The following is a 17,400-nucleotide window of genomic DNA, read 5'->3' as shown; positions in this document are numbered from 1 at the left end:
TCAAGAAAAATAACATAGGTTGGGCTGGCTAAGTGCAGATTCGGCATATTACATTGTTTCACAAGGACACTAGTGCATCCGGTTTACAGTTCATTATAATTATGAATTGTTTCTAACTGGACCGATTAAAGTGAAGCAAGACTACAAATCGGAAAAAATATTGGAGCATGGTGTGTCTTAAGACAAGGAATTATCTAGTGGTTCTTATATATGCACCTTGTAGGCCTGCCCTGGGTACACATGCTTGTGCGACTAATGTCCAGACCATGGGATGGTGAGGAGAGAACGACTTTACATGCTAACAATGTGTGTGCATGTGGTCAGGGTGCATTTGTACAGTGCAAGATGTAAAACGAAAGAATTCATTTCACATGCAAGAAGCCGAATAACTCAAAGTGAATGAACGGGCGAGGCACTTGCCAAAGGCAGGCACTTTATGTAAATGTGAAGGGTTTCGTTTCTAGAGGGTTTAGGAGGAGGCACACCTGCATTTTAGGCCTTTTCTTTTGGGAAAAAGGCTTTTTTTTTACACCTGCAGGACTGTTTCCACAGACAGAAGAAGACAGGCAGTAACACTGAGAAGGAGGTAAATTACACAGGAGCTCACCCTGCATCCAGCTACACCCTGAGAGCAGAAAGTGCAATACTGGACAGTCACAACAACAGCAGCAGTAGCAAAGGTTGCCTTACGTTTTTTTGCATTCAGTTGCACCCTCATGGCAGTAGATGTTTCGAGGACGCTGGGAAAGCATATTTGTTATTATGACTATAGCCTAGATCACTTGGTGAAATTGTAATTTACTCGAAAGTGCTCCAGAAGGATTATGCAGTTTTCTAGCACCAATATTGGAATATTTTGAGGAAGATAAAAAAAAATCAGAATTATTGTAAAGGGGATAGAAACGGTGTAATTTAACGTTTCTACAAAACACGCACTTCTGCTGCTCTGACCAACTAACAAAATAGGATAACCTTGTGAAGTGAAAGGCAGCACCAGTTTTTCTTCTGCAGCGACCCAATATCATGTTTCTGTCTTCGATTCCTTATGGTCCTAGATTGCGTGTGCAAGGAGTAGCAATATCTACGGATGACGAGTGGGTAAAAAAAGACTAGTTCTGTTTATCATTTATCTACAATCATGTTTTAATCTTTTTTTTTTTTTAATTTGTACATATATTTATATCTGTGTGTGTGTGTGTGTGTATGTGTGTGTATGTATATATATATATATATATATATATATATATATATATATATATATATATATATATATATAATGCTCAAATTCCACGTCCCTCATTTCCTCATATGTAGAATACGCGCAGAAAACACAGCACTCCATAGGGATGAGACAGATCCACAGTTTCTTTATTTTGCAGGGACCTTACAACAAACGCGTTTCGGCATTTCCCCTTCGTCAGTGTCGGAGACACTCTGCTCTCTGACATGTAAATAAAGTTTTTCGACCATATTGGAAAAAGACAAGGGACTGACTCCTCTACAACAACACAGTCACCATCTTGGAGTGTATACTCTCTAATTGCAATCTACTACATCTCATGCAACCATAATTGGTTACTGTGTAAAGTCAGAGGGTATATAACATTAAGCATTGGAAAATACCACAAAATCTAGCCGTGGATCGGCTAAGGTCCCTCGTTAAACTCCCCAAATTGTTGGTCACTTTATCCATTCAGAACAGAACAAAAATTAAACAACATAAACCATTATAATCATGATATTATGCATTACTCAGAATCAACATCAAAATCAAAACCAAACTGTAAACTGCAAAAGTTACAATAATTGCACGGCCTATCACAAAGTTATACATGGAGAATTCAATAGTTGTAGTTGTCCAAAAAATTTCATTCATTTCACCCCTATTTGGCCACTTCTATATGTCCCTATAGCTAAGTTTTGCGTGTTTGGGCAAGATCAATAATACTCCATATATAACCAATTGATATCAAATCTAGATCTCAGCCAAGTTCTACAGCATGTCTTTAGATTATTTGTCTTTTTAAATCTTTTTTGTTCATTCTTCCCCTTCCTAAATGGACTGCCATCTCCTCCCCGCTATTCAGGCCCCTAGGATGTTTGGTAGATAGGTCTATGATGTATCTTGGCTCTAATCTACGGAGCTGTCTTAGCTGGTCCCCACCCCTGACATTCAGTGGTACAGATCTAATCCAAAATATTGCAGCTTGCTCCTATTTCTCTTATCCAGTTCTGCAAAGTGTCGAGCAACTGGATAGGCCGTATCCGCCTTATCAATGGCTCGAAGGTGTTCTAATATTCGCATTTTCAGTTGGTTAATAGTGCTCCCGATGTAGCGTAAGCCCACACGGGCAAACCAAACAATAAACTGCATAGGTGGTGCTGCAAGTGATGAATTTCTTTATTTCCATTGTTCTCCCTGTATCCAGTATGTCATATGTCAGGACTCTTCTGCTGGCCGCACAGGCCATGCAGCGGCCACAGGGGTAGAAACCCTTCATTTCCCGTAAAGTATTTGTTCTTGGGATTGGTTTCTCCCTATGGCTTCTCACCAGCATATCCCTTTGTGACCTAGCTTTGCTAAAGGTCACTAGGGGGTGCACTGATAGATCGTCTTTCAGCACACTATCCGTCCGGAGAATGTGCCAGTTCTTCCTCAGCATAGCTCTTAGATCGTTTGCCCCAGATGAAAATGGGGTTATCATTCTAAATTTCCCTTTACTCTCATCACCCTTGTTCTTACAGGATTTCACACGCAGAAGTTCTTTCCTCAGGACTCTCCTCACCTTGTTGAGAGCACTTTGCAGCAGCTCCTTACCATACCCTCTGAGCTTGAATCGTGCCAGGCATTCTGAGGCAGCAGCCACCTCGAAATCCTGGTCCCTCGTGCTATTTCTCCGGAGTCTTAATAGTTCTCCGTAGGGTATGCTTTTGACCAACTGCAGTTTCTTTTCTGAAAAGTGCAGTTTGTATGCGGCCATTATCAATAAACACCCTTAGGTCCAAATAGTCCGCTGCAGCCGAACTAATGGACCCTGTGAAGTGTAGATTGTAATCATTGTTGTTTAGAATTTCGTTGTAATTTTCTGCTGTACACATTGCCCCCTCCCATGCAATGAATAAATCGTCTATATAACGATGATAACATACAACTTGTCCACTATCCTGTCCCACCTCACAGCTCCTGGGCACCTGCTCCTCATATTTATCCCTCAGCTGAGTGTTGCTAAGCAACGCAGTCGCCTCACCCTTCCCTTTTCCTGCGGTGTTCTACTGCGGGACGGCGTGTACCTAAATATTCGTACAAATGTTGATCCTACGATCACAAAGCAGAATGCCATAGCCCAAATAGATTGCAAAGCGGTATTTTATTTCTGGTTTTGACAAAACTCAATGCGTTTCGGGGAGAACCCCTTGATCACATGTAAAGTGGTGTCGAGCAGGAAGGTAGTTTTACTATTTGCCCCAGTATTGGAACTTTCATAGATTCCCATGCTTTGTATCATTCCCCGTCGTCGGAATGGGAGCCTCGGTACATAGAAAAAAACCATAGTAGTAAGCACAAAGTGAAAAAATAGGCCTAGGCCTCATCTCATTTTGTAGCTTATCCACCTCTTTTTGTAAAAGAGACCAAAATTCTGCAGCAGCCAATCAGAGCAGCCTCACCCCATAGAACCTTCCTGAGAGAAGCTCAGAGCCTCAGATTTTCTACCGCACGTTGTGCAAGGGAGTCTCCATTGAGCTCTGCTCAGTTTTCTTCAGTTTTTTCTTGTTATTTCTTCAACTACTTGGATATTTTCTCATCATGTCGGAGAAGCAAGCCCTCTTTAGAGCCTGTGCCACCTGCTCCAAGAGGAGGTTGTTTGTCGAGGACAAACATGATGATTGTATCTACTGTTTGTATCCGGACCATAAAACAACAGGCTGTCCGATTTGCAGATCCTTCTCAGCAAAGACCTTGAGGGACAGGGAAGGACGTCTCCTCACATGGCTTCAGAAGATGAAGGACCGGAAAGAAATTATCTCTTCGGACAGTGAGGGCTCCTCGTCGATGGTGTCATCCAGAAAGTCTCTGAAGAGGGGTAGGTCCCCCCTTTCTGCTTCAGACGAGTCCCGTCACAAGGCCTTACCAGGGACCTCTGATAGGTCTGACAGGCCTGCTGCCCAAAAATCTCCTCACCGAGGTGAAAAGGAGAGGCAGGGTAAGCCTGAGGAGCAACAGCCCTCAAAGAAGGTGAGAAAGACTTCTTCAATCTCTTCACCTCCCTCAGAAAAAGACCGAGGGGTCAAGAAGCCTTCAACTCCTGCTCAGGAGGTCGCTTCAGACAAGAAGCAGAAGTCGTCGACGACCAAACTCTCAGGTACGTCGTCGACGAGTGTTAAAAAGGACAGCTCTGCCAAGGTTGCCTCGTCGACGGGCTCGTCGACGACGGCTGTGTCGACAACGCCTACACCGTCGACGGTTTTCAAGGCTCCGGAATCCTGCTCGTCGTCGACGAGAGTGACCATCTCCACGTCGACGACGATGACTGCAAGGCTGGCGTCGACGGCGGTGTCGACGACGAGGACGACTTCGACGACGATGTCGACGACGCCGGTTACCATGTTGCTGACGACGAGCTAGTCGACGGTCCCGTCGACGATACCACCATCGTCGACGACGTGTTTCACCTCGTCGACGACGCAGCCCTCGGCGATGAATATAATGCCTACGTCTGCACTTCCACCGTTGACACAGACCCAGAAGAGCTTGCCGTCGACGACGGCCTCGTCGACGACGACCTCGTCGACGACGACCTCGTCGACGACGGAATTTTCTGAAAAACATGTTTTTTCACGGAAAAGAAGGCAAATAACGCCAGAGATGACGTCTCCTCGCCAGGTTCAGAAATTACCTCCTAGCCTGCTATTAGAAGAGGACTCTGATGAAGAGACTTTCAGTGAATTTGGTCAGGCCTATAGCCCTTCTGACCTCCAGGTTAAGGTGCAGGACGTTAGCTCTGAGGAAGAGCAGTTGGAACGACAGCACTATGCTCCAGAGCATTATTATGAAGAGGAGCGCACTACTACCAGGCACATGCCTCCACAGCAGCCTATACGTCCGGTTCCTGAAGGGATGGTGGCAATACCGTCCACTTTAGTGGCGGATTTACGACTTATGTTGCAGGACTACCGGCAACGTTTCCCTGCGCCTCCAGACACCCAACAGGTGCGCCCCCCTACACCTCCGCCTCAGACATTAAGACCTGTGGCAGACCATTCTTTGCCCCCAAGAGAGCGGGCCACTGCGCCGGAAGTGCACCCACAAGAGGTGGTACAGGTGCAGGATACTGATGATGACGCTGCGTCTTCAGATGCAGACCAGCAAGCGGATCCTGATCAAGATCAACAGGCGCCATGGAATACTACTGACCCTATAGATCCGGACAACACCGATCCAGATAACATTACTTCGCCTCCAGCGGACGTTGGAGGGTTTCACAACCTAATGGACAGGGCATCTAAAAGATTTGGTCTCCCAGTGACCACGGTTCAATCGGACTGCTTCTTATATGATTTTAAGGAACCATTCAGAAAATCGGTGAGGTCCATCCCGATCATTGAGCATGTCTGGTCTGAGGGCTTGAAGGCCATGCATAATCCGGCCACAGTCCTCCCGGTGCTTCCGAGACTGGAAAAGAAGTACAAGGCACCTGATGGCAGTCCGGCATGTTTGCTTGGCCAACCAAAACTGCATTCGGTCATTTCGCAGGCTGCCCAGAGCAAATCCAAGAATCCTTCTACGCCGATGACTACACCGCCGGATAAGGAGGGCAGGCGCCTAAACAATGTAGGCAAAAGATTTTCAGCTATGGCCAGTCTCCTGGTTAGAGCAGCCAATGCTTTAGCGATTCTGGGACGCTATGATCGGCAAATGTGGTGCGACCTGGCTCCATTTGTAGAAGAACTGCAGGATTCTTTTAAGGAGGAGGTGAAGAAGATTTTGCTCGAAGGGGAACGGGCCTCTTCGGAGGTTATTGATGTGGCAATGGATATAGCAACCACCGCATTCCGAGCACTTGCTGGCTCAGCGGTTCTGCGATGCCAAGGGTGGTTGAAGGCCACATGGTTCAGGCAGGAGGTGCAGAATAAGATCTTGGATCTGCCATATGACGGTGAGATGCTGTTTGGCAAGCACGTCGATGAGGCCCTGCAAGGCATCAAAAAGGACACGGATACAGCTAAGTCCTTGGGTTCATTACAGTATCGTAAAGTGCCTTTCAGAGGGGCTAGAGGTAGAGGTTTTTCTTCTTATCGAGGAGGAAATCAAAATCGCTACTCTTCTGGATCTCAGTCCAACCAAACGTATAAGCCTCAATACTCGCAAAGGGGTTCTTTCTCTCGCCAGCAGCCTAAAGGACGTCAGGGGCAGCAAAGAAGAGACAACACCAGGAAACAATAGCGGCCAGGTGGCTCTTTCCACTGTTCCTGTTCCCTCATTCACATCAGTGGGGGGCAGGATTGCCCATTGCCTACACAACTGGATGATTATTACATCGGATCAGTGGGTCCTACAGATTGTCAGAGAAGGACACACATTGGAGTTTCAAGACCTTCCTCCAACGAGAGCGCCGGATGCCTTCCCTCCAAAACATCTCAGGCTCCTTCATCTCGAAGCCCACCAACTTTTCACCAAGGGGGCGGTAGAGCCTGTACCCCTTTCGCAAAAGGGGAAAGGGTTCTATTCCAGGTTCTTCCTGGTTCGGAAGACAAAGGACAAGTGGCGTCCAATTTTAGATCTACGACAGCTCAACACTTATCTCGTGAAGTTGTCCTTCAGGATGGTCACTCTTCAGGACATCCTTCGTCTACTCAATCCAGGGGATTATATGGCAACCCTAGATTTGGAAGACGCATACTTCCACGTTCCAATTCATCCAGCTCACAGGCAATATCTTCGATTTACAGTGGGCAAGAGCCACTTTCAATTCAAAGTACTGCCATTTGGTCTCCGGTCCGCCCCGCGGATCTTCACAAAGATTCTGGCTCCGGTGGCAGCTTTTCTCAGGAAGCAAGCTATTCAAGTGTTTCCATACCTGGACGATTGGCTACTAAAAGCTCCATCTGTTCTAGAAGCGTCCAGTGCAGTCCGAACATGCAAAGATCTATTCGAGCGACTAGGTCTTCGACTCAACAGGCAGAAATCGGTCCTATGCCCATCCAAGTCAGCAAGGTTCCTAGGGGCCATCCTGAACACGGACAGTTGCTTAGCCCTTCCATCGGAGGAACGCCAGACCAAACTAATGTGTTCAGCTCGTCTTCTCCAATCTCGAAAGACACTAACAGTTCGCAGGTACAAATCGCTTCTCGGATCGATTTCATCTTGCATTCCTTTAGTTCCGCACTGCAGGCTCAGGATGCGTCCACTACAAGAGCAATTGGACAGACAGTGGCGGCAAGTCACAGGATCCTTCGACGACAAGATTGTCGTTACCAAGGAAATGAGAAAAGCAGGCAGCTGGTGGCTGCAGAAAGGCAATCTTTCCAAGGGTTTGTCGTTCCTCCTTCCACCATCTCCCCTTATCGTAACAACGGATGCTTCCATGGAAGGATGGGGAGCGGTCCTCCAAGAGCTGAAGGTCAGCGGTCACTGGAGTCCAGTGCAAAGCAAGTTCCATATCAACCTCCTGGAACTTCTCGCTATCCGGTTGGCGCTTCAAGCTTTTCTTCCGAGGATTCAGAACCGTGCAGTGCTGGTTCGTACGGACAACACTACAGCCATGCACTACATAAACAAACAGGGTGGAACAAGATCCTCCACCCTCTCCAAGGAAGCCCAAACGCTATGGAATTGGTTAATCCAGAACAATGTCTCCCTCTCAGCGGAACATCTAGCGGGGACACTCAATGTCAGGGCGGACGCTTTGAGTCGTCAGAGAACAGTCTCTCACAAGTGGGAACTGGATCAGACCGTTCTGGAGGAGCTCTTTGCGCGATGGGGGACACCATCCATCGACCTGTTTGCGACTCCCCAGAACGCCAAATGCCTATCCTTCGCAAGCAGGGTTCACCATCGGGAATCCTTGTGGAATGCGCTTTTGATTGCCTGGTCAGGCGCCTTTGTTTACGCCTTTCCTCCCATTCCACTGATTCCGAAGTTGATCAGCAAACTCAAGGTGGAACCGTGCAGGATGATTCTGATCGCTCCAGCATGGCCCAGACAGGTTTGGTACTCGGAACTTCTTCTCCTCTCCCAGGACCAGCCAGTTCTCCTGCATCCTGTTCCAACTTTGCTAACAATGTCTCACGGTCAGGTTCTACATCCGGACTTGAAGTCACTGCGATTGACAGCGTGGCTCCTGAGTTCAGAGAGTTCCAGGGTTTAGATCTCTCAAGGGAATGTAGAGACATTCTGGCTCAGACTCGAGCCCCTAGTACCAACAAGACCTATCGTGCTAAATGGAAGAGATTCTGTGTTTGGTGCCAGAGGGAAGGTTTGCACCCATATACTTCTTCTCCTCACAAACTCTTGCCTTACATACTTTCACTGGCGAAATCTGGGTTGGCTCCATCTTCTGTAAAAGTCCATCTGGCAGCCATCTCTAGATTCAGACGTTCATCTTCAGGTCCTTCCCTATGGTCAGCAAGGATTGTCAAACAATTCCTGAAGGGTTTATTCAGGGTCTTTCCTCCAGTCCGGCTGCCTCCTCCGGCCTGGCATTTGAATCTAGTTTTGTCATCTCTCATGAAAGCCCCTTTTGAACCGGTTCATAAGTCTGACCTTAAGTTTCTCTCCTGGAAACTGGCTCTTCTCTTGGCCCTGACATCGGCTCGCAGAGTAAGCGAGCTCCAAGCTTTCACGATTGAGGAACCATTTCTCCAGTTTAAGAATAATGTGCTGATTCTACGGACAAATCCTAAGTTTATCCCGAAGGTACCTTCGGAATTCCATCTAAATGAGCCCGTAGTCTTGAAACCATTCTTTCCAAAGCCTTCTTCACCCGCGGAAAGAACTTTGCACTCTCTGGACATTCAACGATGCCTGAAATTCTACCTGGAGCGAACGAAGCATTTCAGAAAATCTTCTCAGCTGTTTGTTTCCTTCAGCGCTCCACGCAAAGGTTGTCCAGTTTCTAAAGCATGTATTTCACGTTGGATTTCCAGTACTATACAATGTTGTCACCAAGCGGCTGGGAAACCTCTGCAGCGAGCAGTTCGTGCTCACTCTACCAGATCCATGGCTTCATCTGCGGCGTTATTCGCAGGAGTCCCTATCAAGGACATTTGCAGGGCGGCAACGTGGAGCAGTGTCCACACCTTCACCCGCCATTACTGTTTGGATTCTTCTGTGAAGGAGGATGCAGCAGTGGGCCAAGCAGTCCTGAGGAATCTTTTCCAATAAGTCGGTGAGCTTTCCTTTCTATCCCGCCTTCCTATTGCATATTTTGTATAACTGCATTCTTGTCATACTTTATGATCCTATGTGTTCTGCTGTTCTTTTCAGAGATGTTTAGCATTTTCAGGTTCATGTATGGCAAAATATGCTTTTCTGTTTACTGCTGGTTACTCTGATACAAAGCATGGGAATCTATGAAAGTTCCAATACTGGGGCAAGAAAACAAGTTACTTACCTGTAACTTTGGTTCCCCAGTATTGGTAACTTTCATAGATTCCCATGCGCCCACCCACCTCCCCTGGGAAAGCTCAGTCTTCTGGTATTGATGGATAGCTATTTACAACGGCTACGAAAATCTGAGGCTCTGAGCTTCTCTCAGGAAGGTTCTATGGGGTGAGGCTGCTCTGATTGGCTGCTGCAGAATTTTGGTCTCTTTTACAAAAAGAGGTGGATAAGCTACAAAATGAGATGAGGCCTAGGCCTATTTTTTCACTTTGTGCTTACTACTATGGTTTTTTTCTATGTACCGAGGCTCCCATTCCGACGACGGGGAATGATACAAAGCATGGGAATCTATGAAAGTTACCAATACTGGGGAACCAAAGTTACAGGTAAGTAACTTGTTTTCTTCAGTCTGATTGGACCCAAGTGCAAGTATTTAAATAACTGAAGATAGCAGTGTTCTTATCAGTTGAAAAAGGCTGAAAGGACGGCCAAAACACGTCCTGAATTTAAGCTGCTGAACTTTAACATCAGTGAATATTGACTGCCATTAAAATCAAAGAGAATACTTGCATCTTGAGCGCAGACTTCTTCAGTAGATTTGGAGGGAGTCTGTGTGTGTGTGTGTGTGTGTGTGTGTGGGTGTGTGTGTGTGTGTGTGTGTGTGTGTATGTATGTATGTATATATATATCTATATATATATATATATATATATCTATATATAATAATTTTATCTTTAAAAGGATTGCTAGAAAATAGACATTTGAGGTTAGTAGATTTAGTGTTGATTGTGTTGTAGGGTGTTCTATATAGGAGCTGCTCTCCACCTAAAATTGAAACTACGCTAGTTCCTTTTTTCCTTTTTTGCATAATTTATACAGTATTCTAAGCCTGAAAGGGTATTGTTTTCTTATATATTCACTGGAAACAAATGAAGATTAAACTAATGTTCTAGTTGGGTGAAATGTTCTGTAACAATGTAACATTTTAAACTCTAAAAAGCACACAAAAAATCACCAGTTAAAGTTCTAGTTATCTCAATTAACTATGACTCGTGTCCTAAGTTAACTAACTATAATTTGCGCACCAGCCATGCAGTTTTCTCATCAACAATTTAATTGGAAATGTCGCAGTGATATTGTCAATGATATCACAGAAAATGTCATGAATGATGTAATATGTGGGGTTATTAGGAGTGCATAGCTAGGGCGGCCGTGCGGTACCCTTCCCCAAGACTCTATTGCCTAGGGTCTTTTTTCATTATTAAAGTGGAGGAGAGCCCTGCGCCCCCCCTCCCAGATCCTTACTAGACCCTGGGGGGACCATGTCACCAGTGCTGTATTTTTTAAATTTCATTAAAGGGGTGGGGTCCATATGGCCCCCCTCCCCAAATCTTTTTAGGATGGGGACACCATCCCCCAGGGCTACTACTTAAAATAAAAAAGAGGGAGCCGTTTTTGGCTCCAGTAACCCCATCCCCTGGGGGCCCCCATTAATTGAAAGTGGGTGCCCTGGTGCCTACCCAGGGTAGCCACAATACACTCAATAGGGGTGGAAGGGGGGAGGTTTAAAAAACAAAGCAATTGTTTTGGATGTGTGAAAGGGTGAATGAGTTGTATATTAGTGTGTGAGTGGGTACGTAGTTGTATTGGTGTGTGACTGGGTGTTTGAGTAACTGGGTGTGTAAGTGGTTGTATGAGTTTGTGAGTGGCTGTCTCAGTGGTTGTATGGGAAAGCGAGTGTATGGGTGGCTGTGTGGATGATGTCATCAGTTATGTCACTGACAATGAGTGATGTAATATGTAAGGTTACCAGCAGTGAATTGCAGGGCCGTAAGTTAGTTAGTTCAGGTAACTAGCACTAAATATAATTGACTTTGTGCATGTGAAATCTGAGCCTAACTAGAACGTCTCTGTAACCTTTGGGTTTTTCAGTGAATTTAAGATTTTTTTTAAATTCTATTTCCCAAACTGTAATGTCCCTGTAACCTTTGCTTTTTATAAGTGAATTTCTATGTTTTGTCAATGTTGGTTGGTTTCTAACTATAACATCCCTGTAACATTTGTTGTTGTTTTTTTAGTTTAAAAAAAGAATTATTTCCTAGCTGTAGCCTTTGCGAGTAGGTGTGTGAGTGGCAGTATAGTTCAAGTAGAGGATATGTGAGTGGCTGTATGGGTTTGTCAGTGGGTGTGTGAGTGGCTTTGTAGGTCTGAATGAATAGCTGTATGGGTGTGTGAGTGGTTGTATGGGTCTGTGAGTTTGTAAGTAGTTGTGTGGTGGTGAGGGTCTGGTAGTGGGTATAATCCCAGTTTTATGGCTTCACATTGTGCAATTTCATTTCATTCCAATTCAATGATTAAGTTACTTCCTTTTGACACTTTATTCTCCTACGATATTGATAGTAAGCAGAGAAGGCTTACCCCAAGGTGCGGTAGAGGAATTTCGACTCAGATACAACTTGACAAAAAGCCCCACTGCCACTGGGCTTGCATCCATGCGGCTCTTGGGCACACCAACATACCTTACTTTGTGGCACCTGGGAAAATATCAAACTCCTTCAGAATAGATTTTTACCTGGGGACGTTGACCCAAGATGCTCAAGCTGTAACTAACTTTGTGGTAGACTATAGTTGAAGTGCTAGCACTCATTACAGGAATTACTGTAGATTTCTTCCACTTAATGGTACAGTTGGCCTATATGACAGAGGTACCCAAAGGAGTCAGTAAATACTCGCTAAAGATAGGATGGCCATAAAATAGCTTTTAGATGGAAATAAAGAACTTGTTAATAGATTTTATCTACTGCAATAACGCATCAAATACTACATCTCACCCTAAAAACATATGTGAGCCACTCAGACTATACTGCACTAGACACAAGGCTGCGGATAGTCTAAATTTATAAAAAGAGTAAAGTACCTATAAACTATGCATACTGTATGATATAGAGACTTGGACATGCAATGACGTTGTACAATAGATACCACATGCTACATAATGCACTCAACTAAAGTAATGCTGAAGATTGTTCTGCCAGATTAACAATCCAGATTACGTTGTCATGCTTATACAATTGTTTCTGTTTGTAACATTTAAAAACCGAGTCGTAAATTTTTCTTGCTCCAGGATATTACTGACCGGTATGGCGCACATACCATATTTTTGATGATGTATGAATGCAGTTATTTGTCAAAACGTATCTCTCTGCCTTTTCTTTCATTTTAATAAAATAAATGTTGAGAACAGCCTTATTTAATGTTCTGGGCAGTGTTTGGATGTCCTAGTTTGTGTTGATGGATTTGTTCACATGACTGCTCACTCTGGATTCCAAGCCTTCTATTTCTGTTGCCCCAAGTACCTCACTCTTAAGGTAGATCGTTTAAAGTGTTTCCACATAAATTTGCAATTGCTTGCTATTCGTAGTTTGACTTCAGCTGTCAACAGTTTGAAGCGCACCCCGATCTGGACATTCAGAGAAGATGGAAAATGTAGAAAAGATACATGAAATAATATTAAAAAAATATGAATCTTGAGAACAGCTTTTAATCTCTTTGTTATGGCCACTGCAGTGGGAGCACAGGGCCCAAGCCTGCGAAAAACTGCTGACTGGTACCTCTTTTAAACATATGAAGCCATGTTTTCTGAATTAAAATAGGTGAGATATGTCTTAAGACATCATAAAGCACCTTTGCCCTGGATTATAGATCATGTTGTCTTTTAACTTCTTAATGTGACAGGAACATCTTAATGTGGAGACTATGTGGAAATCCATTCTTCCTCATAAATTTTGTCCAGACAGAATTCCAAATGTTTGTTCTTGTGTGAAACAGAGCGCCCTGTGGGGCAGCTGTCAAGTGCATTTGATAGCCTGCAGCAAACATATAGAGTGCACATACTTTGTGTTCAGACTTCTTTAAGTGCAATGTAAAGTGTAGAGTGAAGGTCATGCAGTGAAGCAAACCAGGTGGGCAGTTTGCCTTTTGCTATGGCAGAGAGGTTTGGGGTAATGTAGCGCCTTTTCAAAGTGCCTGGTTCCTCTCCTCAGTCGAATGGCATGTGGGCTGTTCTACACCTTTGACCATGACTGACCAAAAGCTGCACTCGATGTTTGAATGGGCTTGACATACCACTACTCTGGAAACATTGAAATTGTGAAGGCAAGACCTGCTTGTGAATTTTAAGGAGAAAACCTACCTCTCCTCTCACATTTCCTGCCTCCACAGTGAGCCCAGTCTCTGGCATCCTAGTTTTCAGACTACTCCTGGGTAGCAGTTATTTGTTATTTTCTTAATGACCTCTGTATTTACGTCTATGTTCTATTTGCCAACCTCTTGTTGGCCTTCTGTTTAGAGATTATTCGATTGCCAAACATTTGCACAGTAGCTGCTCTGAAGGATGTCCCGTTGCCAGTCAAAACCTTCTCAAGAGTAAATTGGCAAGTTATTATATAGATCACCAAAGGGTGAAGCAAGGAGTGATCCAGAAATCTACCTCCAAAGGCTTTGTGGAGCCTGCATCTCCCTGTGCTGCAATGTGCCCATTGGAATTAAGTCTGGTTCCTCCCTCCCTGCAAAGCAGTTTAACTATTGTTCTCTGGGAGACCGAAAATCTTTTCAGAGCCTCAAGACTTACTGACCAAGAAATACCAGTCTTCTTCAGTGCTTCATGAATATGTAGTCTTTATTTTAGCACCAACATGTAGAAGTCAGAACTCTCTCAAGGCAAGAAGAATTCATACCTTCAATTCAATGAAACCACGTGATAGGGGATCTGGAGGGTCTTATGAAGGACAGGTGGGTCATCATTGGCGTCTATGAGGACATTATTTTGGAAGAAGTAGAGACATTCCTTAAAGTTATGACCATATTGCTTACTTAAAAAAAATATACTTACTATAATTTCGATTTACTAGAAATTCGAATGTTGGCACTTTTATTTGTGGTTGCTATTTCGTTTCATTTAAAGTCATCAAAACATGGCAGAAAGCAAACAAACTGGTAATAAAAGTTGATGTCAATTATTGAGGCCATAGATTTAGAGCTATGTCCATGTGCTAGGAGCTTGAAACGCTCCTTGGATAATAAATAGTTTCTCTTCATGTAGTTGTTGAATTGCTAATCAAAATTAACCGCTGTGTAATTAAGCTGTGACTTTCATATGTGTTAATACATTTCGGCATTTAATTGGGCACCTTGTGTGAATTCATATTAAAGTTTAATATGAAATTAACATAACTTAGTTTGCTATTTTATTAAGTTAGTAGATATACTAAATGCGTTTTAACAAGTCATCAGAGAAGCGCACTCAATTTCAGCTCAAAGAAAAATTGCAAAGAATAATAGCACATTTCCAGTGGTAGCAAGACTTTCCAGCCTCTTTTTAATTATGGGTTAATTCTCCTTGTTGTGAGGCAATGAATAATATGGCTTTTTAGAACAGGCTGCTAATTCTTAATATTTCGTTTTAACTACTGTGTAGCATGTCATCACCTCAACAGAATGTGCTGGCTGTTCTACTGGTGTTATCCCTAATGGAGGCAGTCGTAAATTTTGTAAGGACTACAAATGTGTAAAAGAAATAACATCTACACCCACATAAAGAATAATGATGTTTAGTGGATCAAAGAATTGCCAACTTTCTGGGGTCCTACAATTAAGACATTTTTTCTGTTTTATTTCTGTTTTTTGTCCTTATTTCCTACACAGAGTTAATCATGCCGTCTGACCAATATGAACTACAGCTGCAGAACAACATAGTCAGCCCCGGGAGTGTTCCGAATTGGCCAGTATGCAGATTAGACCAGGCAACCTCGACAGTCACTGCATTGCAGCAGGGTCAGGCAAACCTGTTACTTGGGCACAAAAATATCCTTTTTTGTCTGAATGAAAGCACCTTAATATAAGTTAATGAACATTGATTGTTTTCTTTATATACAGTTGGAGTGTTTCTATTTATGTTACCATTCGAATTGTCTGCTTATATAAAATGCAGATTTGTAGTCTTACTGTTGCCGCTAGGACATCTCAGTTGTTTAATAAGTCCCATGGAGACAGTTTCAACTAACAGTAAGCTATCTTCTGGTTTGATCTTACAATAATATTAAAATGACGGTGGTTGCCATTATATAGTAGTAATGCCTGACGTAATAGAATGAACATTACAATGAGAAACATGTTATATGTTTGGACACATTACTCCTTGTCCGCGGCCAGGATTAGGTTATTTTTCCCCCTAATACGGTGGGCACCCTGACAGAAAATGATAGGAATGGAAATTACAACAAAAGCCGTGCACTGCTTGCTCTGTCCCTGCCCGCTAGTGTGTAATTGATGGTTCAAAGTTTTCACCTTTATCTGTGGATCAGAATCTCATCCATTAGTGCTCTGCAAATTCGAATACACCTCGAGGTTATTTTTGTAAATCTTGTCTGATATTGCTCTATCTCTCTTCTCTGCTTTCATACGTAACACTATTCTGATTAGTTTGACCTGGTTAGTGTAGGGTATTCCTACTTCTGTAGGTACCGTGTTTTGCAGTTCTGACTAGACCAGGCACGTCATAACTTGACTCCTCCTCAGCTGCCTTGGTCGAGCCCTGTTCTCACACTAGAAGAGGATGTTGAAAAGGACGAAGCTGCCCAGTCAGTGAATAACAAACCTTGTTGAATAGAAAAGTGTGATTTGAACCCCCTGAAACACAAGGTAATCATGAAAATTGAAAGACATCAGGAAGCTTTAAATTCCCCCCCTGCACTCCCCATCAGAGTTCCTCTCTGGTAAGCTACCTAGAGCAGTCAGGCGGCTAGGTTCATCTGACACCGAACATCGAAAATTCACTTGACACAAGTGCATGGCACTGAACAACTCTATGCTATTCTTGAGCTCAGTGGAGCAGAATCTTGCACAAGTGACGGGGTTCATTCAAGTCTGTGGGGCCGTTGGGTTTCCCATGTGGTGCCATTGATCTATCTTCTGAGGGATTAAGAGCTTTTGGATTATCCCCCGATTGGCACACTTTCATGGAAGTTACTTTTCTTGGCAGACAAGCCAGATGTTTCTGTCAGTTGGGCCAGGATCTTCATTTCCTCCCAGAACAAGGTGCAGGCGTTTGCCTCTTTATGATCTTCATTTTTAGCTTGCACTCCTTTTTGGATGCTTCAGTTGTGAAGGCCAGGACAGTTGATACCACTCTGTCCTTTCGGTATCCACTGCCTACGCTGCTGCTTCTATCAACCCAGGGCTCTGGGCACCTGGCAACTAAAAACCAGGACTGTGCATAATCAGGCAGGTGGTCAGCTTTGCAGTCGGTCCCTTGAAATGTGTTTATTGAACCATTAACACTCGCCCCCCCCCCCCCTAACTCCTGTGATTTGCTTACATTACTCATCAGAATGATCTAAATCCATTAGGTATATTGATCTCTGTAAATAGTAGTCTAAATCTAAGATGTATATATCAACTTTTTATTTTATCTGATATCAAGTTGTGCTTCTAGTGGTCTCCAGTTGGGATACACTGTAATGATTTTCAGTGAGTTTTCTTTTATACAAATATGTAAACACAACAACATACTATTGGTATAAAGTATTATGCTGTGAGATATCCGATTTAGATTTTCATTTTAATGGCATTGTTCTTTGCTTTGAAAAACATTAGGTTGAATAAATGGATTCGGAATTCAGCTATGATGTGGCAACTGTAGGAACTAAAGTTGTTTCTCACTGTTATTGCCTCATGCTTGCTTTCCCTTGTGATTCCCCCCTCTCCCCAGGCTCTTCATAGGCCCAAGCGGAGTGGGGTAA

General features: G+C 43.8%; 1 protein-coding gene across 1 annotated transcript in view; it reads left to right on the top strand.

The window, feature by feature from the left end:
• NUP210 (nucleoporin 210) overlaps positions 1-17,400 on the top strand; it is a 519,503-nt gene that overhangs the window by 158,567 nt on the left and 343,536 nt on the right. Inside the window, exon 7 of the mRNA XM_086939009.1 lies at positions 15,305-15,465. Within this exon, the coding sequence (XP_086795135.1) occupies positions 15,305-15,465 (161 nt within the window). The remainder of the gene's footprint in view (positions 1-15,304; positions 15,466-17,400) is intronic.

Source organism: Lissotriton vulgaris, chromosome 9, assembly GCF_964263255.1.
Source record: "Lissotriton vulgaris chromosome 9, aLisVul1.2, whole genome shotgun sequence".
Taxonomy (NCBI): domain Eukaryota; kingdom Metazoa; phylum Chordata; class Amphibia; order Caudata; family Salamandridae; genus Lissotriton; species Lissotriton vulgaris.
The sequence above is the reverse complement of the archived record's forward strand: the minus strand, read 5'-3'. Positions and strand labels throughout refer to the sequence as shown.